The sequence below is a fragment of the Sceloporus undulatus genome, chromosome 2 (genome assembly GCF_019175285.1).
Source record: "Sceloporus undulatus isolate JIND9_A2432 ecotype Alabama chromosome 2, SceUnd_v1.1, whole genome shotgun sequence".
Classification (NCBI taxonomy): domain Eukaryota; kingdom Metazoa; phylum Chordata; class Lepidosauria; order Squamata; family Phrynosomatidae; genus Sceloporus; species Sceloporus undulatus.
Window position 1 is genome coordinate 220164169 of NC_056523.1, and position 23467 is coordinate 220187635.

Below are 23467 nucleotides of genomic sequence, written 5' to 3' on the forward strand. Positions count from 1 at the left end.
GGGGGCATGCTTAAAGAATTTACTTTTCAGAGCACTGTGGGAGAACAGTTATCACTCCCATTCCCCATTTTCAAACATAAAGTGAATATTCTTTAGCAGCAGGTATATCACTGTTTTTTGTGGAATAACTGACAGATCTGCTGAAATACATTGTGTTGGGGTTTTTGCACATTTATGTATGTGTGTTCCAATTAATTTTTTAATACAGCAAAACTACCTCTCAGCCCTGCTGTAGAATCCCCCCATTCTACTCTACCTCCATTGAAATTCTTGAAATATATCAAGCACCAGCTATGTTTATTTGCCCCAAGATTCTCTTGTGTTTGCCATTTTGTCTTCTGCATTTGCTGTTTTTAACCCTGAAATGTCATTATTCTTCTCTTGCAGATGAGCTCACAGTGCCTGCACTTTACCCCAGTAGCCCTGAAGTGTGGGCGCCGTACCCTCTCTACCCAGCGGAGTTAGCACCTGCTCTACCTCCGCCTGCTTTCACCTACCCTGCTTCACTGCATGCCCAGGTAATTGATACCAATCAATCACACCTTCACCCTCATTGCCACCTGATCCTCTCCAGTGCGCACTGTACAACTAACACTTGTCTGGCTGACAGGCACACCAGAGAGAAATTAATGATCACTCCTGGATCAGACTGACACACCCTCTTGGGACTACTGGGGACAGCCTTAGCAAAAAGAATAGCACCCCACTGCCTGACCTGAACACTCTTCTGTTCCCAAATAATTTCACATCCATTCACTTGAGGCAATTAGAGATACTGGCTGGGTCTTTGTGCACATATATTACCTCTTGTTTATATGGACTCTGCTTTCCAGGCTGTTTTTTTCCTTTATGTTCCGAGGCTTAATTGGCTTGAGGAGGCATAAGACTGAGATTTGTGAGAACGTGTTCATGAATACATATGTACCTGAAGCCAGTGAGGAGAGAGGTAGACAGTACCATCCCCAGTAAACATGGTGGATGTACAGGGGGCTAGATTTCTTTTAACCTCACACCCTCCCCCAGCAGGCCACAATAGTGCATTTGGAGTGATTGGAATGTCACTTCTGGCTTTGCTTTTGAGGGTATCCATCCTTGCCAATTTGGAAAAGTTTGAGAAATTGTTGAATTGATCCAGACTGCAACATTTTGGTAACGTTTTTGTCATTTGGGAGTGATCTTTGCCTGGGATAAAAAATAAAAAAGTGCCTGGGGGGAGTTGGAGAGGTGGTGTGGGGTTGCACATAGCCTACAAGGGTGTACTTTCTACAAGGGAGAGGGCCATGCGCGGGCCAGGGAGGGAGAAGGCCTAGTGCTGCTTTACTCTGAACTAAAGCCATGCGGGCCAGGGAGTTGGGAGCCCCAGGACCCGTCCCCCAAGACCGGTCCCCTGCACCAGGTGACACCCTGGTGTCAGACGCCGCTGGCTGGTAAGGCTTCCCTCTGTGGAGGTTGCTCTGAACTCTCTCCAAGGAGGCCATCCTGCCTGCCTGACACTCTTCCAGCTTTTGTACAACTTGTTCAGACCTTTCTGCTTAATGGGTTACTTTGGTTCTCTGGAACAAAAGTAGAAACAGTTTTTTAAAATTGCTTTTTTAGCTTTGATCTGATTTGTTGATTTTATAATCTGCTGTTCAGTTGCCATGTGTTACTCCATGTTTATTGAATTGCTTTTGCAATGGTAAGCCATTTTTACAGTTTGATTAGGACTGATTAAGTAGAGAATAATTTTTTTAATAACTTTCCCTTCAAAGTGGTAAGAATATTACTGGACAACTACACTTCACTAGAAATTCAAGGCACAGAAGGAGTGGAACCTCTTTGCCTCTTGATGAGCAAAGCCTCCATAACCCCCTGTTGATGAGATTGCCTGTGCCCTTTGATGATTTATCTCTTGATGTTTGCTGTACTTCCCCCTTGCAGTGTATTGTGTACATTCTGTTTCTTGGTGAAGTTTCCCCCCCAAATCTAGGAACCATTTGATACATGGAGAAAAGTGTATCTTGAATTAACATACAAATCATGTGTATTATAGGGGTAGTAGATGGGTTGGTTGAAAATTGTCTGTAAACACTTACAAAGAAATTAGATTTTCTGCCCTGCAATTTAGTAGTTTTAAATTCTAGTAGGAGCATGTTAGGCCAATTTAGTGAGAACTGAGAATAGCATAAACACTGGGAGAGTTTCCAGGGGACACTGAGGATGTGGGCGGCTTTTTCACATACCAATCAAGTTCTGTTCTGTAAGAGAGAACTTGAAGGTAATTGGGGTGAATGTTACATCCGCTCTCTGTGTCCAGGCTCAATTATGGTTGTTACTTCAGGGCAAAAGACATGGCCCAATCCAAATGTTCACAGTTTGATAAAAATCCTGTCCTGTGTATCAGCTGGATCCATTATCCTCTGTACTGTATGTCCTGATTAGACAACCCAATATCCTTTTGTATAGAACAAGCATGAGATTATCAACTGGTGCTTCCTTAAATTCAGGACAGACTTCCTCTCCAAGGTCCATTATCAACAAACAGTCTGAAAACACTGAATCTTGTAGCATTGTTGAAGCTAAGGGATCTGGGTGAGGAAGCCATTCTGAGCTACTCTGAGGCCTCAAAGGGAGTGTGCAATAAGTCAAAAGTCCAGTTTTTCTAATTTTGCTTATTCTGTGTTGTTGATTGATTGTAGCCATGATATGCACAGTGCATTGCAAAATACAAGAGGTCCTGCCTAGAAAGCTTGAAATCTATCATTCAACCCAAAGAGGCAGGGAGCAATGGAAGGAAGTGAAGGCTAAGATAAACAGGAAGAATATGAATTGTTTGGAACATATTCTTAGATTTAATTATGGAACGGTGCAGATAAAAGGGGCTTGTGCCAAAAGCTTAGCAGAAAAGCTGTTTTCAGGTGAGATTTGAAGAGAGAGAGGAGGTAGTACACAGTTCCACCATTGTGTGGAAGCCAGTTCCAGACATAAAGGTAAGCTCCTGGGGGGAAAGGACAGAACCCTCTGAGAAAGCAAGAGACTTTCAAAGGACAGAGTGGAGCTAGAGAACATATTGAATAGGAATCTCTTGGGAGTAAGAGCAGAGGGAAGAACTTACTAAATTAATGTCTACTCAGTTATCTCATTTCTGCACATACTTACCATGCAAAAGGTTTGATTAGACGTTCTAGCTATAGGTGTCTCAGGAAGCATAGCTTCATAGGTGCCTCTGTTTTCAGGCTCATACTCTGCCCTAGAAGTCCTCTGTAGATAATGCAGAAATTGGCAGAGAGTTAGAAGTCCAGTTCTAAGATAAAGAATCTCTATAGAAATTTTGAATTGTATTATCAGAAGAACCTATTGATTAAGGTTTTATTTCTGAAAGCATGTACGTTTCCCTGCAGCCTAAATGCTTCTATTTTGACATGCAACAGCAAAGGTGATATAAAGGTGGCTGTGACTTTTGTGTGGTGACACACTTGCTAATCCCATGGCATCCTGTGAGGGCTGGCATCGTTCCTCTATGGCTTTAGGGCATCAGGTTCAAAAAAACTATGCACCTCACACTTCTGAGATATCCTTGTGGGAAGAACAGGGGCTCTGAGTCAGAATTTGTATGTGGAGTCTTAGTCATTTGCTGTTAGGTGTACATGAATCTATAACTAACACACACAGTCTCCCTCTCACTATGTTGCTGTTTTGTTTTGTTTTTTCATTTATAGTAGTAGTTAAATTACATTGAAATTGAAAATTATAATTTGGTTTGCTTGTTCTTTGTAAGTTACCACAAGATATCTTCTGCAGAGCTTGAAAAAAATTAGGAATTTGAAGATTGTAACAACCAAAATCCCCTTCAGCCTGCATGGGTAGGATTCTGGTTGTTGTAATCAAAGAAGTTGCTTTTCTGAATTCTGAGGGTAGGGGCAGCATACTTGCTAAGTGCTGATTCTTATATTTTGGTTCCATTCGTTGTCTCTAATTTTTGAACATTCCTTGTGTGATTGAAGAGGCAATCAGCTTCTCTATTCAGAATTCTCATATTTCCAGCATGGTCTCAAGGACTGTCTAAGATGTTCGTCATGGTATTTAGTTACCCTTGGCTCACAGTTTTAAAGCCTGATGATCTACGTACAGTGTTATAGACAAGAAATAGACCAAAATATTAGGTAGGTCTGGCTCCCATCTAAGCTGAAAATGGTAGCGCACTGGACTAAAAACATCAGGAGCACTATCAACAGCCCTTCTGGCCATTGCAGGGAATGGAACTAGGGAACTTATCACATAGAGGGACTTAGGTTGCCAAAACGTTACCCAGCTGTTTCAGAAGCGTGAAGGTGGGATCATCCATCCCGCTTCTAAAATGTCATTGAGGCTTCCCACTTTCCTTCCATTGATGAAGAGTTCACAGGGAAGCCATTTTTTAATAACGTGATATCCCGATATTCAGAAAATGGCTTCCTCGCAAACTCTTCATCAATGGAAGGAAAGCAGGAAACTTTAGTGAAGTTTTAGAAGCTTGACGGACGATCCCACCTTCGTGCTTCTGGAACAGTTCAGCAACGTTTTGGCAACATTTACCCACATAAGTGCCTCCATGTGGTAAGGGCCAATGTGTTTTATCCTGTATCTGTTCCTGGCCAGTTCATCCTAGCTGAAAGTGATGCATAGAGAGTGATTGACAGAGAGTAAAACTATCACTAGCTGCTAGTGCTGGCTCTGTATTACATCTAATATCAGAGGCAGTGTGCTTCTCAGTAATAGGTGGCCGCCTTTTGCATTTCCCATGGACATTTGGGGGGCCACTATGTTGGGCTAGGAGGGCCTTTGGTTCTGTCCACATGGCCCATCTTAGTCTTTGCAAATGCAAAGCTTCCAAGCCACAGCCATCCCCTTCTTAGAGGAACTAAAAGTTATTGCCTGGAAACTTGGGGAAAATAGATGAGAACATGAACCAGAGCTTGAGGAAAATAGTTTCTGACAAGGAGGAAAAGGAAAATTAGCTTTAAATGGAACACTATCTTTTATTCACGACTTGCAGTGGGGCAGACTATGAGTACAAGGCTGAAAATAATCCCCCAAAGCTCCACACCTCTCCGGCAAAGTGGGAGGCAGGAATGCCAAGTAATGTATGTTCTGTCACAAGCACTTTTTCTGCTCACTGAACCTTGCTGCCTGGGACTCCTAATGGCCCCTGAGAGCTGGCACACTCTAGTTAAAAATTAACAAACAAAGGAGAAAGAGTAATTAAATATGGATGGCAGTAATCGCTGAGGAGTACGTCTGGCCTGAACTCCTACACGCTTGAGCGCTCCTGTGCCGTGCCACTTTGTACATTCTGCAAGTTGAGAAGAATTCCATGGCAAGCTTCCCTGGAAGGGTTCCTCATTCAGATCTTGGGGGTGGCGGAGGGCCTGTTGCTGGTGGAGATGGGTATGGGTGAGGGAGGCTGGGCTCTCATACCAGCCCAGGGAGATACCTGTGGCATTAACCAGAGCAGTAACAAAATGCTGGTGGGCTACCACCTAGGCCAAGGAGGAATTTTAAGAGCAAGACATTTCTTATTTTTATTTCTGCATCACTCTTGAAACCATGCCCTACGAGGAGAGACTTAGGCAGCTGGATATTTTTAACCTGGAGAAGAGAAGGTTCAGAGGTGATATGATAGCCCTGTTTAATTATTTGAATGGGGTGTCACATTGAAGATGGAATAAGATTGTTTTCTACTGCTCCAGGACCCAGAGCAGTGGATTCAAACTACAGGAAAAATGAGTCCGGCTCAACATTAGGAGGAACGTTCTGACATTAAGAGGTGTTCAACAGTGGAACACACTTCCTTGGAGAATGGTGGAATCTCCTTCTTTGTAGATTTTTAAACAGAGGCTGGACAGCCATCTGTCGGGGGTGCGTCGATTGTGTCTTCCTGCATGGCAGGGAGTTGGACTTGGATGGCTCTTATGGTCTCTTCCAATTCTGTGATTCTATGACAAGGTCCCACCTTGACATATAGCAGAAACCCCATATCTATTGTTTTGGTGCTTCTGTTCCTAATTAACAGGCATTATAGAATCATAGAATCATATGAGTTAGAAGAGACCACAAGGGCCATCCAGTCCAACCCCCTGCCATGCAGGAACACAGTATCAAAGCATCCCCAACAGATGTCCCTGTTTAAAGAACTGGATGTCCCTGTTTAAAGACCTCCAAAGAAGGAAACTACCACAATCTGAGGAAGTGTGTTCCACTGTCAAACATCCTCTTACAGTCAGGAAGTTCTTCCTAATGTTGAGGTGGAATCTCAACTTTATAGAGCTGGGTGACTGTGTGTGTGTGTGTGTGTGTGTGTGTGTGTGTGTGTGGTTTTTTTGGGGGGGTTGTTTTTCTCGATTGGGAGTCACCTTGCTTAAATTTACCCTGTTGGATATGCTGAACCCTTGCTTGGCTTTCTTTCGTTCATTCTTTTATTCCTCCCTTTGTTGTGGTGGTTCCTTTTCCTCAAATTGCTCTTGTCTCAAGCCCCTATTTCCCTTTTGAGGGGAACCAGTTTGAATGTCTCTGATTTTCACAGAACAAGCATATTAGAGTTCTTAGAGCCATGATTCATCCAGATCCCAGATCCACATGCTCAAAAAAGGGCTCCCAAGGCGGGGTGACCAGATATCATAACCACAAAGGAGTACAAGGCACCATAAAATATAAGACATTACAAAATAAAAGCTGAAAACACTAATATAATATAAATTCATGCTTCTCACACTCAAAATAGAGGACTTTTGAAATTCCTTCTGGACAGAAGGTTGAAATTTAGGACATGTCCTAGAAAAAGAGGGTGCCTGGTTACTCTGTCCCAAGGCAGCTTACAGGATGTATGCCGAGAATGGAAAGGTGGAACGTCTGGAAAAGGAAACAGTTTTGTTTTCCTGACAACAGCTTTAGTGACAGTATCTTAGTAGGCAACATATATTTTTCTTAGCTTTTCATCTAAAACATCAGCTGTTGGACTTAACAGTCCATCAAGCAGAACTTATATTAACACTCTGTTCATACTTGTGTTCAACCCTGATTTGGGTGTGAACTGGACTCTGCACTGAGAGCCAAATCAAAAATGTGTTATAGGGTCATTTGCACATTGTCATTGCCGGTATGTATAAAACTACAGATTAGGTATTTGTACTTTCTAAAATCATGCTTTCACAGTGATAAAATCATAGTAGTAATATCCAAGTAAATTATACACTGGACATATTCACACTCCATTTATTTATTTATTTATTGGGGGGGGGTGTTGTTCTTGTATTTAGTCCCACCTCATCTTTAGTAATGTCTCACTAATCTCTACAGAATACATTGCTATCTCACATGGTGATTTTTTAAAAGGAGTATCTGTATCTTCCTGTTCAACCCCAAAGGATTCTCTAAATAGTGTACATGTTTTAAAAAATGGTTAAAAATGATCAATATTTGTGTACCTTCAAGTTGTTTCCAATTTATAGTGACCCTAAGGCAACCCTATCATGGTGTTTTCTTGGCAAGATTTGTTCAGAAGTTTACCATTGCTTTCCCATGAGGCTGAGAACATGTGAGTTGTCCAGTGTGTTTCATGGTTGAGTGGGAATTGAACCATAGCAGTATTATCTTTTACAAAAGATATATTGATGATATTTTTTTCTAATTGGCAAGGACCATCCTTTATAAATATGAATAGAACTTTGGTCTCCAGAGTCGTAGTCCAACGCTCAAACCTTCTTCCCTCTGTTCTTAGTCAAGCGAGGGAATGGATAGGGTTAACTCTCTTCTCTGTTGACAGCAGGGGGACAGGTAGAGGTACTTGTCCTTTCAGAAGCTGAGAGACCCTTTCCCCGGTCCACTCCCCCAGTTTTTATCTCTGTCCTCTATAGAGAAGCAGGATTCAGATGAGGCACCCATCTTCTTAGCTCTGGTTGGGAGTCTCTGTTCCCTCTATATTAGATTCAGGTGAGGCACCCATCATCTCATCCTCTCTGGTTGGGTGTCTGTTCCTTCTGTACAGTATTAGATTCTTCCTTTGCTACGCCTGAAGCAGCTCCCAGGATCATACAATGGGAGATGGCGCAGAGGGAGTAAGGGGTCCTCAGGTGGAGAGTGTCTCTCTCCTTCTGATAGACAGAGGTTGCATCCACACTGCAGAAATAATCCAGTTTGACACCACTTTAACTGCTGTGGATCAGTGCTATGGAATTCTGGGAATTGTTGTTTTGTGAGACACTTAGCCTTCTCTGTCAGAGTGCTCTGGTGCCACAACAGACTACAACTCCCAGAAGTACATAGCATTGAGCTATGGCAATTAAAGTGGTATTATATTGAATTATATGTGCAGTGCAGATGCAGCCCTTATTTCCTGTGCGTTTGATCCTCAATCAACGAAAGAGGGAATTTTGAGGGAAAGAGGGAATTAACACTTTCCTATTTGCTCTGCTTCTTACTGTGCAAAGACCTAACAATCCTTCCCTGATGCAACCTTACCATAGTGTGTGATATGCTTTTCTAATGTTAGCACTGTGGGAGATCCTTTAGAGAATTACAGTAGTTTTTACTATTGCTGCTGGTGTCCTTTATTTATTTAAATTTAATAAGTTATAGTAGACATATTAAAACCAGTTAAAATACTTCCAAATAGTTTAAAAACATGCACATGTATGGGTCTGTGTAAAATTAGTTAGGCTGGAAAGGCTTTTGCAAACCACCATGTTCACACTTCGCAGCAGAATGGTAATGATGTAGGCACCAATTGGGCTGTCAAGGGGAGGGTATTCCTTGGCTAGGATGCCACAGCAGTGAATGCCCTCTCCTACTTTGCCTCCCATCATGTGTCTCTGACTGATGGGAATACCCTACATTGACTCCACAGCTTTGACATAGTCTAGAGATGTTATAAGGAACTTTTATGGAAATAAAGGAGGAACTGCAGTGAGTTCCTTTTATATGGACAAAATATCATATGAAGTGCAGGCTTAGACTTGAAGGAGTAAAGATGGGAGGAAGGAATATCAACAGTCTTAGATATGTGGATGACACCATAATTTGTTGTTCTTAGCCATGCTCAAGTCAGTTTCGACCCATGGCGACCCTGCGGATGAGACATCTCCAAGACCCCCTGTCCTCCATTGCTCTGCTTAGTTCCTACACACTCATACACATAACCTGCTTAATAGAGTTCATCCGTCTAGCATGTGATCTTCCTCTCTTTCTACTTCCCTCTACATTTCCTAGCATTATTTTTTTCCCAGTGAGTCATGCCTTCTCATGATGTGTCCGAAGTATGACAGCCTCAGTTTTGTCATCTTGGGTTCCAGGGAGATTTCTGGTTTGATCTGCTCTAGGACCCATTTGTTTGTCCTTTTGGCTGTCCATGTCATCATCAGCACTCTTCTCCAGCATATCTAGAATAAACTGATTTTCTTCCTGTCTTCTTTCTTAACTGTCCAGGTCTCACATCCACATATTGTAATAGCGAATACAATGCTTGTATGATTCTCACTTTTGTGCTCAGTTTGTACATCATCAGACATAAAATGTCACAGACTTTGGAACAATTATTAAAGAAGGTCAAAGAAGAAAGTGCAAGGGCAGGCTTAATGCTTAATAGAAAGAAAACAAAATTAGTGACTATGGAGGAACTGCATAAATTCAGTCTAGACAACGAAGAAATAGTAAAAATAGTAAACGTTTATCAGAATGGAGATGATTGCAGTCAAGAAATCAGAAGAAGACTAGGAATGGACAGGGCAGCTATGAAAGAACTAGAAAAGATCCTAAAGAGTAAGGATACACAAGTGAGCACAGAAGTTAGAATTGTCCAAGCCATGGTATTCCTTGTTACCATGTACAGATGCAAGAGCACAGCAATGAAGAAACTGGATAAGAAGAAAATCAATTCATTTGAGATAGGATGCTGAAGAAGACTGTTGAGGATACCGTGAACAGCCAAAAAAAAAAAAAATGAACAAATGGGTTCTTGAACAGATCAAACCTAAAATCTCCCTGGAAGCCAAGATGATCAAACTGCGGTCACAGGCATGAATCTGTAGGAAATAAGCAGAAAAGTGGAGAACAGGGAATCTTGGAGATGTCCCCTCCACAAGGTCACTATGAGTCAGGATCTACTTGAGAGCAGTTAACAGCAACAACAACAACAAATTGGGTTCTCTAATTATGTACTCTCTTCCACTTTATATGCTAATACATGCACGTTAAACAAGTTTGTGTGGGTAAGATGCACATTCAGGCATTCAGTCTTTAAGCTCATTGTGCATTTCTTGGACTGAGTCAAAGCCAATCAGTTTTGGCAGAACTATAGCAAAGCTCCCATTAAAGAGCATTGGGCAGTGATGGATGCTTGCTGCTAGACTGGGTGGGCAGGCCATGTGTTGCTAATCTCAGGAACAGGAAGGTCCATCTTGGACACAAGTACATGTTGGCTTCTGGTATCCCAAGCCAAGCGAGCCATAATCTGCTTTAGCAGTTTCTGGACACATCTAACAGAAGATGGGAGCACTGAACTAAAAGATACGTTAGGTTACTATTGTGCACATTTTGAATATTGGGCACTAAAGTAGCCATATTGGCCATGCTTATCTGACAAGTATGCCTGGATTAGCAGGAGTTGGCACCTTGAAAGTATAGGTCGCCAGTAACTCCTCCTTGCTCAGAGCACTGGTTATCAAAAAAATGCATGCAGTCCTTGGCCATTGAATCTGCTGACAAGACAAAAGGGGCAGCTTGTCACTGCAGTAATAAACAGTAGGACTATAAGCCTGAATTGTTTATAATATAATAATAGGAGATGGAGAAGGCTTGTTTTCTGCTGCTTCAGAGAGTAGCACACAAACCAGTGGATTCAAATTATAAGGGGGCAGGGGGAGAGATTCCACCTGAACTTCTTGGCTGTAAAAGCTCTTTGACAGTGGAATAGATTGCATCTGAATATGGAGGTCTCTCCTTCTTTGGAGGTTTTGGAACAGGTAGGATGACCACCTTTCAGGGGTGTTTTAGTTGTATCTTTGTGGTTGAACTAGATGACCCTTGAGGTCCCTTCCAACTCTGTGAAAAGCTAATGTATGAAATTAAGTATGCCAGTAAGTAGAAACTGGCTGATAAGTAGGCACCAGTTCCATGAGGCTGCAAATTCAAAGGATGGTTGTCTGTTTTTGAAAGTCTGATTGAATGGTAACTAAGAATGAAGGGAAATTAAACATAGTCTTTCCTTCTTACCAGTCTTGATTGCTTCTCTCTTCCTGGTTATCGTACACTACCTTAATATCTCAGAAGCCCCTATGTTGATGTTTGTTTCAATTTATTTGACTGATTATTTTGTTTAAAAGCAGTTGGTTAATATTTTAATAGCAATAGCAGGTACATTTCTATACCGCTTATCAGTGCACTTAAGCACTCCCTAAGCGGTTTACAAAGCTAATTGCCCCAACAATCTGGGTACTCATTTTAGCGACCTCGGAAGGATGCAAGCCTGAGTCGAGCTTGAGCCTTTTTGCTGGTATTGAACTCTCAACCTTATGGTTTTGAGTGAGTGGCTGCAGTACAGGCGTTTAACCACTGCACCACCAGGGCTCCTAGTTGATAGGCCTAGAAAATGAGCCGTGGTTGATCCGTTACAAGTCAAGTTTAGTTCTGTTATGAATGAATAGTTGGATCAAGTGGAGGCCTACCTGTGACTCCAGAAAACCTGGTGGATACAATCCATAGAGAGTGAGTTATAGCTAATTCCCACTGAAAATGGTAGAGTGGGATGTAATGATAACTAAAATGTTGTTGTGTCTTGAATCTTTTGGCTTTATACAGGACTATGAAAGTACCAGTCAGCTACTCACTAGGTTGGTGTCAAATTATGAAACACTGAAACTTCCCTCAACTGGGAGAATAATGTTAGTATGAAATACAGTTCATGACTATATGAATTGTAGGTAGGTTTTCCACAGTTATATCACTTTTGCTTGTAAAAGCTGCTTGCATGAAGGATCTCACAGTCTCAGTCCTTCACATCTTTGATTCAGTGGATTTCAAAGCCAGTCTATATGTGATACAGGAAATTCATTATTGACTTCCCAGTTTCTTGATGTGTGAGTGGGAAATAGAGTGAGGCCATGATACTGTAGCAGGACAGGTGAATCTAGTTCCTCTTGTGCTTTTTCCACTGATTTAATAGCCCCACTACCTCTGAGCCTCAGCCATTGCTCTTAGCTCTGGTACAGGGGAGAAAGATAGATGCTTTGTTTATTGTTGTTAACTGCCTTTGAGTCAATCTTAACTCATGGTGACCCTATAGATGAGATATCTCTACGCCCCTCTGTCCTCCACTACTCTGCATAGATCCTGCAACTTCATACCCGTGATTTCCTTAATAGAGTCCATCCATCTAGCATGCAGTCTTCCTCTTTTTCTACATCCCTTCATCTTTCTAGCATTATTGTCTTTTCCAGTGAGTTCTCCCTTATCATGATGTGGCCAAGGTACGAATGCCTCAGTTTAGTCATCTTGGCCTCCACAGAGATGTCAGGCTTGATCTGCTCAAGAACCCATTCATTTGTCTTTTTGGCTGTCTATGGTATCTCCAGCACCACATCATCTCATATTATTGTCCCACACAGCAAATGTGTGATGTCATTGCCGGCTAGGTACAGAGTAGGTCATTTTGACAGTTTGAAACATAATGTCCAGTATGCCACTGATTCACATCAGTTACTCCAGAGGCGAGAAGCATTTAGCCCTCCAGACGTTTTGGACTGCAACTCTCACAATCCATTATTATTAATCATGCTGGTAGGGGCTTCTGAGAGTTGAAGGGACATTTGGAAGACAAAGTTTTTCTACCTTTGAATCCATCAGTGGCATTGCTTCTGTTCATTTCAGTGGATTATATAAAAAGAGGCATCTGAAATGGGCTATCTTGGAGATGGTTACAATAAACCACCTTAAAGGGATGTGCTATGATCCTGATAATTTAAAACACATTTGTCTATAATGTGTTGATTTTCCTCCTTTTTTGCTAGAGGGACCATGCTTTTCAGTTAGCTTTGAGCCCATGGGTTTAATTAGGGTATTTGTATTCTGTGCCAATTGAAAGTGTGAACTGAATCCCTTGCAATGAGCTGAAGCATTTTGTTATGTCTGGTGTGTTAAAGCTGTGATGTCCCTTTCACATGTACAAGTATTTGCTTGAAGTGAGAAGTAGCACCAACCTCTTATATTAATGTTCACGTGCTGGATGTAACTTGTTCTTTAATGGAGTCTTTATGGATCACTGGCTGCATCCGTGCTGCAAAAATAATGCAGTTTGACACTACTTATAACTGCCACATTTCAGTGCTGTGGAATCCTGGAATTCGTAGTTTGTTGTGGCACCAGAGTGCTCTGACAGGGAAGGCCAAATATCTCACAAAACTACAAATCCCAGAATTCCATAGCATTGCGCTATGGCTGTCAAAGCGATGTGATTGCATTAATTCTGCACTGTGGATGCACTCACTGTGAGGAATAATGTGCCAAGAGAAAGTGACAGCAGGGCCTTGTAGAACTGTGGTTGCAGTAAGGATTAAGATGGTGCAGTTAGTGAGTGAAGAGCTTTCTTTTTCAGAATTACAGTCCCCCGCCCCGTGAATATACCAAAATCTGAGTATGCTCAAGTCTATTGTCCCCAATGGCGGCACGTGTGCATGCATGGCGCCATTGGGGACAAAAGTCCCTCTCCTCCCCAACTCTTTCCCTCCCTCCCTCCCTCCCTCCATCATTCCTTACTTACTTACCGTTTCTTCACCGCCAAGGCGGCGAGGAGGCCTCTGGTGCTTCTGATCCGCCACCTCAGCCTCCTTGCCGCCACAACCAGGGGAAAGGCCAGGTGCTGCTCCTGGAGGCCAGGAGGCCTCCAGGAGCAGCACTCGGCCTTTCCCCTAGCCATGATGGCGGCGGCGGAGAGAGGGAGTAGGAGCAGCGCCAGAGGCCTTCTCGGCCTCCTCTCCATCGCTGCCACTTCCGCGCAAGAGCCGGGTGGACTGTTGGAGGCCAAGAGGCCTCTGGGCCACCACCCGGCCCTTCCGCGGTGGCAGCAGCGGAGGCGTGCAGGCCGAGGCAGCGAGGAGGCCTCAGGTGCTGCTCCTCCACCTCCTCTCTGCCACTGCCACCTCTGTGGAAGGGCCGGGTGGCGGGCTGGAGGCTTCTTGGCCTCCAAAAACCCCATACAGCCTTTCCCCCGGCTGTGGCAGCGGCGAGGAAACGGTAAGTAGGGAAGGAAGGAGGGAGGGAGGGAAAGAATTGGGGAGGAGAGGGACAATTTCCGGGTTTGCCATGCGCGTATGCTCAAATCCGCACATTGCAAATCCACGTATAAGGAGGGCCCACTGTATTTGCATGAGTGTTGGTGTTTGTGCTTATCTAATTATCGCATGAATAATTGGCTAAGAATCCAGTTATCACTCCTCTCAGGGATGGGGAAATGATACTGAACAGTTGTTGCCTGTAGACTGGGCTGGGCAAATTTTGAGCCTTAGGGGCTGGGCCCTTATCACACAAGCAAAATTTGAAGTTATCCCAGGGTCAGTGTGAAGGCAATGCAGGGGCAATCATGGGGTTTCAAGTTTGTTTATCACACGAAACCAAGCGCAATCAGGAGCCATCTTAAACACAATCAGGGGTCATTCCAGGGTTAGGTAAAGTTTCAAGTTTATCACACGACGCCAAATGCAATAAGGAGCCATTATAAACACAATTGGGGGTCATTCGAGGGTGATTCCAGGATTAGGTAAATTTGGGGGGAAAGAGGATTTACCTAACCCTGGAATGACCCCCCCAATTGTGTTTAAGATGGCTCCTGATTGAAACCACATGATTGCCCCTGCATTGCCTTCACACTGACCCTAGGTTAGCTTCAAATTTTGCTCGTGTGATAAAGGCCCAGGAGATCTTGGAGTACTACAACTCCCCATTGCAACCCTGAAAAAATGGGTCCTCCCCCCCTCACAACTGCTTCCAGGTACTCCCAGGGTAATTTTCTGTTGGGAAAAAAAGACCTCTCTGATCCTGAATGACCAAAGGGATGCAAAACGTGGCTGAATTGCTCCCAACACATTCTAGGGGGCATTTGGGGGGTAAAACTTTTTTTTTAAAAAAAATTGGGGGACTTGGAGCCATAGGTACAGCTGTGGGGCCACATGTATCTTGCCTGCCTTATTTTCCCAACCTTTCTTTTAGACTGTTACTGGGTTGTCCCTCCACAGCTATGCTTCCTCCTCCAGCTGACTCACTTTACCTTATAGGTAGGTAGTAGGTAGTAGGTGGAACATAGTCCACAACCAACAGCTGCCAATTTCACTGTTCTAGGTCTAATCTAGAAAGCCCCTGACACAGTATTGTGATTGCATTTGGCTCCAGGTGCAAAATAGACAATTGTCCTTGTTGTTAGACTGCTAGATCTAGTACTGTTCCTACTATTATTGCTAGATCTAGTACTTCCCTGTTGGTGGCTAGCAGTCAGTTATGGCTGTTGGGGGTGGCAGAAACACAAGGCTAAACAGATTCTTGCTCCTAGGTTGCAATTCCAGCTGTTCCTTTCTGTTATGTATGTACCATGCAGTTTCCTAGTGTACATTTTTCAGATCCCGTGAGAGAGTTGACCAGGCAGGCCCAGCTTCATCAGGGCTAGCCTGGAAGAAGAGACTCCTCCCTCCATAACTGTCATCTTCCAGCCTATGAGGGAGTTGACCAGGCAGGCCCAGCTCCATCAGGGCTAGCCTGGAAGAAGAGACTCCTCCCTCCACAACTGTCATCTTCCAGACCGCAAGGGAGTTGACCAGGCAAGCTCAGCTCCATCAGGGCTAGCCTGAAGAAGAAGAGCCCTCTCTCCGGTCCATCTGCCTTGGTCCAGGCCTCAGAGGGAGAGAAGAATGCTGGACCTGATCCCCCCTCACCATTCCCTTCTCCTTTTGTGTTGTTGTGTCTTTTTAGATTGTAAGCCTGGGGGAAGGGAACCGTCTATTATCCCCTCTGTTGTAAGCCGCCCAGATTCCCAGTGATTGGGCAACATATAAATAAATCCAATGATGATGATGATGATGATGATGATGATGATGATGATGATGATGATGATGATGATGATATTGGTCCATATCCAGTTCTGACATAAGACTCCACTGCTAATCCCATGCTCTATGCGTGCATGTGTATACACAATTTTGGAGTGGTTTGTTTTCAAGATGACCAAATATCCTCCTTTTCCAGGACATTCCAAAATGTCCTCCATTCTGAGTACAACTAAGAAGCATGAATTTATATTGATACAGTTGGCCTTCTGTATCCATGGATTCTTTATCCACAGATTCAAGCATCCATGGCTTGAAAATATTAAAAAAAATATATACATTATATAAAGCAAATCTTGTATTTACCACAAGGGACACCATTTTCCTATCCATTATATTTAAAGGATTTGAACATCCATGGAATTTGGTATCCACAGCAGGTCTTGGAACCACATCCCAGCACATACCAAGGACCCCACTGTATTGATGTTTTTAGCTTTCATTTTGTAATGTCTTAAATTTTACAGTGCCTTGTCCTCCTTTGAGGTTGTGACATCTGGTCATCCTGTTTGCTTTAGCTGTAAGCACAGGGCTGCTATACCACTTGCTTGGCTAGGTTCTCCAAGTACTGCCATGTTTGTTATTACTTGTCAAAACCAGGGGCTCTAGGCCAGGGATGGGCAAGCACAACAGGGGACCAGATTCGCCCTTGTGTACCACAGCACTCCCAAAATAGGCTGGACACTGGCTGTAAATCTGAACTGGAAGTAACCAGAAGTCAGTTCTAGTTTCTCTTTTGAGCTTTTCAAGGTCTTTGGGGAATGGAGTGAGATTATGTTGTTGTTGTGTGCCTTCAAGTCATTACCAACTTATGGCAACTCTAAGGCGAACCTGTCAAGGGGTTTTCTTGGCAAGATTTGTTCAGAGGAGCTTTGCCATCACTTTCTCCTGAGGCTGAGAGCATGTGGCTTGCCTAGTGTCAACCAGTGAGTTTCATGGTAGAGCTGGGCATTGAACCTTGGTCTCCAGAGTCATAGTCCAACACTTAAATCATCATGCCATGCTGGCTCTCCAAATTTTATTTAAAGATTAGAGGATCCAGAAGCTGGTGGAGGTGGGATTGAAGGTTGCAGAAAGGACATATGAGGCTGCATTGAGCTCATAGACCTACTCTAAGCTCAGTGTCCTGTTTTTGTGTTTCTGCAGTGAAGCTGAACAGGAAAGAAGGTTTAGGAGGCTTAGATTTTTCTCCACTTATCACTCTTTGGATGGTATCCTGTTGGCTAGCCCCAACTAGAGCAGACACATTCAGTCAGTTATTGAATGGTGAGTCAACATGTAGGTAAATCTCATTGATTCAGTGGGTCTACTCTTATCAGGACTAGCAAGGGAATTTAGGCCTTTCTATGTGTATCCTTTATGAATTTTATTGTGTGAATAAGTCAAACAGATGTGCACAGACACTTGTGTCATGCCAAGGGCATTCTCTAGAGATGCACAATGGAGTGGGGGTCCCTGCAAGCTGTATACTCAATGGCATCTTTTTGTTGTGGTGTGTTGTGTGGAACACCCTTTGGGTTCTTTACATCCCCTTGATTAGAGATACAGAGAATGATAGGGTTGCTTTTAATAAACTCCCCACTGTTATGTTTAGGTTATATTGAGGTGTGTTCTCCCTTCAGCAGGATAAAATCTAGCTTTGCTCTTCTAAACTACAGTAGTTTGTTGCTTGTGTTGCAGTGCTGCACAGCAAAACTGTCAACTGTAACTTCATGGAAAGGTTTTAAAATGATTTTCCTTCTGCAACCACCCATTGGATCTTTCTGGTGCCATCTGGCTTCTGACTGCTCTGCTTGCTGTCTCCTTTGACAGCTACTTGACATGATAGTTATAGAAAAAGAAAATGAAGGTTATATATTGTTGACTTTCAAAGCCCTCCATGGACTGGCCTCTCCTTACTTATCTGAATTTTCTCCTTACATTCCTACTCGTACCCTCCGCTCTGGTAGTCAAGGTCTCCTGTCCCAGTGTAGGATTGCTACTGCCCCCTCCCAGATTGGTCCCTTCTCATTTACTGCCCCTTGCTCCTGGAACCTTCTTCCCCCACATGCACACCTCATCACTTCTCTACTCAGTTTTAAAACTGAGTTAAAGACTATATTGTTTAGCAAAGCATTTCCAGGGGTGAGCCCCTCTCTGCCCCAGGATGCCTCGTTTTAACTATCCATTAAGAAGCCAAGCCCTCCAGTCCATCTGCCTTCGTCCAGGCATTGGAAGTAGAGAAGAACTGCTGGACCTGATCCCCTTCCCCACCACCACTCCCTTCTCCTTTTGTATCGTATCTTTTTAGATTGTAAGCCTGAGGGCAGGGAACCATCTAATTAAAAAGATTGTATGTACAACGCTGTGTAAATTTACAGCGCTTTATAAATAAAGGCAGAGACGCCATAATCGTTGGTTGGATGGTGATTCAGAAGGAGGAACAGCCACAAGATGTCTCTCTAGCATCTCCTCTTTTGGTTGTTCTACCTTCTCTTGCCTATTATGACTGAAATGGCAGTGCCCCTTGATTTTCTGAACGTTTTTTGGGGCAACCAGAAATACTGAACAAATATCATAAACAAACCTGGGTCAGTATAGCCTGAAGAACTCCCAATGATCATTAGCCAAAGCTGGCTCCTACCGTTCTCTTCAATGTTGTGTGCATTCAAGACAGTGTGACTTGCCCATGGTCAACCAGTAGGTTTACATAGCCAAATTGAGATTTGATCCTGGTCTCCAGAGTCCTAGTCCAATGCTCAAACCATTACACCATGCTGGCTCTACTCTCATAGGTGGTCCATTTCTTATTTAGAGAGCAAACATGCTGTCCTGGCAAAATCTATCCAGGAGGCTTGTTGCAGTGAGAATGCATTGAGAATGCCATGTCTCAGCCACCTGGCCAAAAAACAAAAACCCCAAACAAAAACCCAAGCAGCAGAGGAAAAACTGGGGGGGTGGGGGAGAGAAACAACAGTCCTTGCTCTCCCCCTGGTGTTATCCTGGAGCATTTTACAAAGGGTATTCACCATCGACTTACACAGTATTCAGCGAACTGACGGGGACTTCCAACCCTGAGAAGTAGCCTCTGAGGGAGGGCCAGCGCATCTGAAAAGAGGGAACAAAAAAGAAGTGAAAAGGAGAAAATACTAAAGTCCTTCAGAGTACAGATCTTCACTTTTTCTGACCAAGACTCCATCTTTGATCCCAACATCAGGCAGAAACCTTTTTTATCTGTCTTTATGCAGTGTATATTTAGAAATGTGCTTACTTAACAGGAAAGAATCACCACATACACACAAATAAAGCAAGTCAGAAGACAGAATAAAACATTAGCGATAGTAGAATGAGCCAAGGAATTAAAAGAGCAATCTCCAGTGCCATTCAATGAAACTCCAGAAGCTATGTCAGGTTTTTCTTTCTACTCCTGTCTCTAGTGGAATAGATGTAAAGAAAGGAAACGAACAATTGTACTCTTCCAATAGTTTTACAACTGAATATTCTGTACTCTTCACAATGTTTTACAACTGAATATTCTGAAGATACATCTTGCCATGTAGGGTTAAACATTATTTAAAGACTGTTTATCATTATTTAGAGGCAGTTCTAAAATGAACTGAACTATGATAATTACTTTTTGAGTGAATTATGAACAAACCTGCTGTGACCAAAACTAAAAGCAAAGGTAACCTGTCACTACCGTTCGCTTATCCTGATGGTCACTCCATATAACTGCATTCACAAATCCCCCAAAAAATCACAATAACAAGTGTAGATTTGCACCAGACATTTTGAGACTACCAATTCCAACATTTGAGAGAGGACTCTCTCAGACTTAGTAAGTGACACCAAAAATCTCCTTACAAGCTTTAAATCAAGATACAACACAGAAGATGTCCATAGTTCTTGCTGTTGTTGTGTGCTTTCAAGTCACATCTGACTTAATATGTCCCTATCACCCACAATTTTTTTTTTAAAAAAATGCTTAGATCATTATACTGTGGTATGCCTTCAAGTCGCTTCTGACTTATTGCGACCCTAAAGAAACCTTTCACAGGGTTTTCTTCAGAGAGGGTTTGCCATTGCCTTTCCCTGAGTGTGACTTGCCCAAGGTCAGCCAGTGGGTTCATAGCCGAGCAAGGATTTGGATTCTGGTCTCCAGAGACCACCACTCAAAACACTACACCACACTGGCTCCCATGCTTAGGTAACAGGAAAGAGATATTCCACACTTTATACATTTATCTACCTACTTATCTATGATCTAGAAGGTTTACTCTATGCTGTGACTCTGGAGACCAGAGTTTGAACTCTAGCTCAGCCAAATAAACTTACTGGGTCACACTCTCTCAACCTCAAGGATGGCAATGGCAAATCTCTGAAGAAATCTTGCCAAGATAACCCTGTGATGGGTTCACCTTAGGTTCGCCATGAATTGGAAACTACTTGAAGGCACCCAACAACAACAAAAACCATTGATTCGTGGTCTGCTCAAGTAACTGATATTCCAAATTAAATCCAAAAGAAAGCTATACCATTACGATTCTAATTAAAACTTGGGCAAATATGACAAATTGAATGGGGATACACCAGTTGCAAAGGGGGTGAGGTTTTGCAATAAGTAGGCTCCGAGTCTATTCGGAAGAATCAGAAGTTGATCACTTCTGCTTTAAGGCAACTCTCCATTCTTCAGATGCTACAACCAGCCCATCCTGACTCCAATCATACGTCTAGTTTAGACTTTTTCCCTGCAAATGAAAATAATGATCTCATCAAAATGTATGTAAGGCCTGCTTATGTGAGAAAGCAACCAAGATGACAAAGCCTCCAGGGTGTTCTGACACAGTGGGGCAGCAATACAGCTATGCTAAATTTAGCTGCCAAACTTTGCCACTCAGAAAGCATGTATCTCTCTTGCATGCTGCACAAACATTTCCCTTCAAAAAGCGAACTTTTTGACAAAATTACATTATTGAGGTATGAGTGTGCACACTTCCAAATTACACCAAGTATGTGAATATGTATACTTGCAAACATGATTTAATGAAAATTGATGCAAATCACTCCTGCCTTTCCAGTCACACACAATATTACCCAAGTCCTTTCCAGGCAAGCATTCTCTTAAGATGCCAGCCATAGATGATGGCGAAACATCAGGAAAAAACTCTTCTAGAACATGGCCACATAGCCTGAAAAACCCACAAAAAAACTATGGATACCGGCCATGAAAGCCTTTGACTTCACACTGAAAATTGATGTGTTCGTTTTTAGTTTCATCTGGCCCAATTTACTTACTCCTCTTTCCATGCTGGTTTCTCTATTTCAGGAAATACAGCTTTTCTTCACTGTTCTTAACATCTATCCAATTAAATTATTATTAAGCCCATTTTCCCAACCTAGTACCTTCTGGATGGACTGGAGTACAGCTCACATCATCCCCATCCAGAAACATCTGAAGACATCAGGCTGGGGTGGGCTGAACTAAGTTATTAACAGTGTGCAAAGATTTCTCAATTATGGGGACAAGAAACCCAAACTGGGGAAGTCAGAATTGCTGGGATTCTGGAAATGATCTGCTGCTTGGGATAAGAATTGTAGATTAGAAGGTGTGGGGAAACAAAACCCTGCTGTAAACACAATCCGCAAAAATCCCAAGCAGAGAAACTTCACACAGCAGCTGGAAGAAAAAGCTCCTCAGTTCCTGCCCTAGAGGTCAATGCCTGGGCAGCCCCTGCCACATTCCCTGTAGGCTCTTTTCCAGTCAGCCTTCCTACTTGGAGAGAGCAGCTGTCCACTTTTGAGGTCAATGGGGAGTGGAACTGAAGCCAGGCCCGGCAAAGCCAGGAATTAATGCTTAAGATGATCCCATTTCCTTCAACCCAAAGTTCGCATTTGCAGAAGGAAACACGCACAGTCCGCATGATCACTGCACCACACCATTCAAGCAGAAAGGGACACACAATAAATCCAGAAAGGCAGAACTCAAAACATTTTGAGAAAAGAAATCTACTATTATCTCAACCCTAGTTTAATGAGACACAAGAGGATGGTCTCTCCCAGGCTCTACCACTGGCTGATGCAAAACTAACAATTCTTCCTCTGAAGCAGTGTTGGTGATCGAAGCTATGTTTGCTTTGTGTTATTACTGCCCTTGAGTCAACTCCATTTTCCATGGCAAACTTGTGGATGAGACATCTCCAAGAACCCCTGTCCTCCACTGCTCTGCTTAGGTCCTGTAGATTTATGCTTGGGACATCTCTAATAGAATCTATCCTTCCTATGCAGTTTTCCTTTCTTTTTACTTCCCTTACTTTGCCTAGCATTATTGTCTTTTCTAATGACTCATGACTTCCCATGATGTGGCCAAACTAAGACTGCCTCAGTTTAATCGTCTTGGCTTCCAGAGAGTTCAGCTTGATCTGTTCTAGGACCTATTGTTTGTCTTCTTGAGTGTCCATGGGATCCTCAGCACTCTTTGCCAGCACCATATCTCAAATTAGTGATTTTCTTTCTGTCAGCTTTCTTCACTGTCCAGCTCTTGCATTTATTATTATTACAAGCACGTTATGCTTACATTCTTAATTTCAAACACAAGACGGCTGAGATCCAACATTCCAAGTTTTTTTCTCTGTCCTGCCATCCTACACAGCGTGGCTGGTGGGATGGGGAGAGCTTTCTCCAGTGGTTGCTCCTAACTTGTGGAATTCTCTTCCATGAGAAATTCAGTTGGCTCACTGTCTTCTATTCCCCCCACCCCCAGCGAGACTTTGGTTTTTAAGTTACTGTGGCAGAAGGCTCTATTCATGGGGCAAGCTTGTGTATTAAATAGGGGTTTAGTATTATAGTGTTAAAAGTTTGTATTACATAGGGTTTTAACTTCATGGGAGCTGCCTTGGGTCCCAGGACAAGACAGGTGAGATTAAAATAAATAAACAAACAGACAGATAAGATACTGGCCTATGAGTGGTGATGATTAAAAGCTCTGTTGCCAGCTCACAAAACTTAATAAAAAACAATACAATAAATGTAATAAATTTAAAAACCAAAAAACAGTCAAAACAGATGGCAATCCAACCCACAGTTAAAAAGCAAACATAAGGCATTTAAATGTTATTAGATGCTCAAATCAACATGGTGGAGTTCATGCATGTGCAAAAGACACCAATAATGTTCCCAGACAAGCGTGTTTAAGAAAAAGTATTCTGAAGATAGTAGCTTCTGTTCTTGTTTCTGGAGCATAGGAGCCTACCTCTGCTAAAGCAACCTCACCCTGTTCTTCCTCTGGCCAACACTCTCCACAGGGGAAAAAAAAAAACATGACAAAGTGCAACCTTCTATATTATTATTATTATGATATTATTATTATTTTTTATTATTATTATTATTATTAA

At 42.8% G+C, this 23467-nt stretch overlaps 1 protein-coding gene across 1 annotated transcript in view; it reads left to right on the forward strand.

Annotated features, from left to right (window-relative positions):
* The window catches only part of RBPMS (RNA binding protein, mRNA processing factor), a 115361-nt gene that overhangs the window by 75204 nt on the left and 16690 nt on the right, over positions 1–23467 (forward strand). The window contains exon 6 of the mRNA XM_042452554.1: positions 388–518. Within this exon, the coding sequence (XP_042308488.1) occupies positions 388–518 (131 nt within the window). The remainder of the gene's footprint in view (positions 1–387; positions 519–23467) is intronic.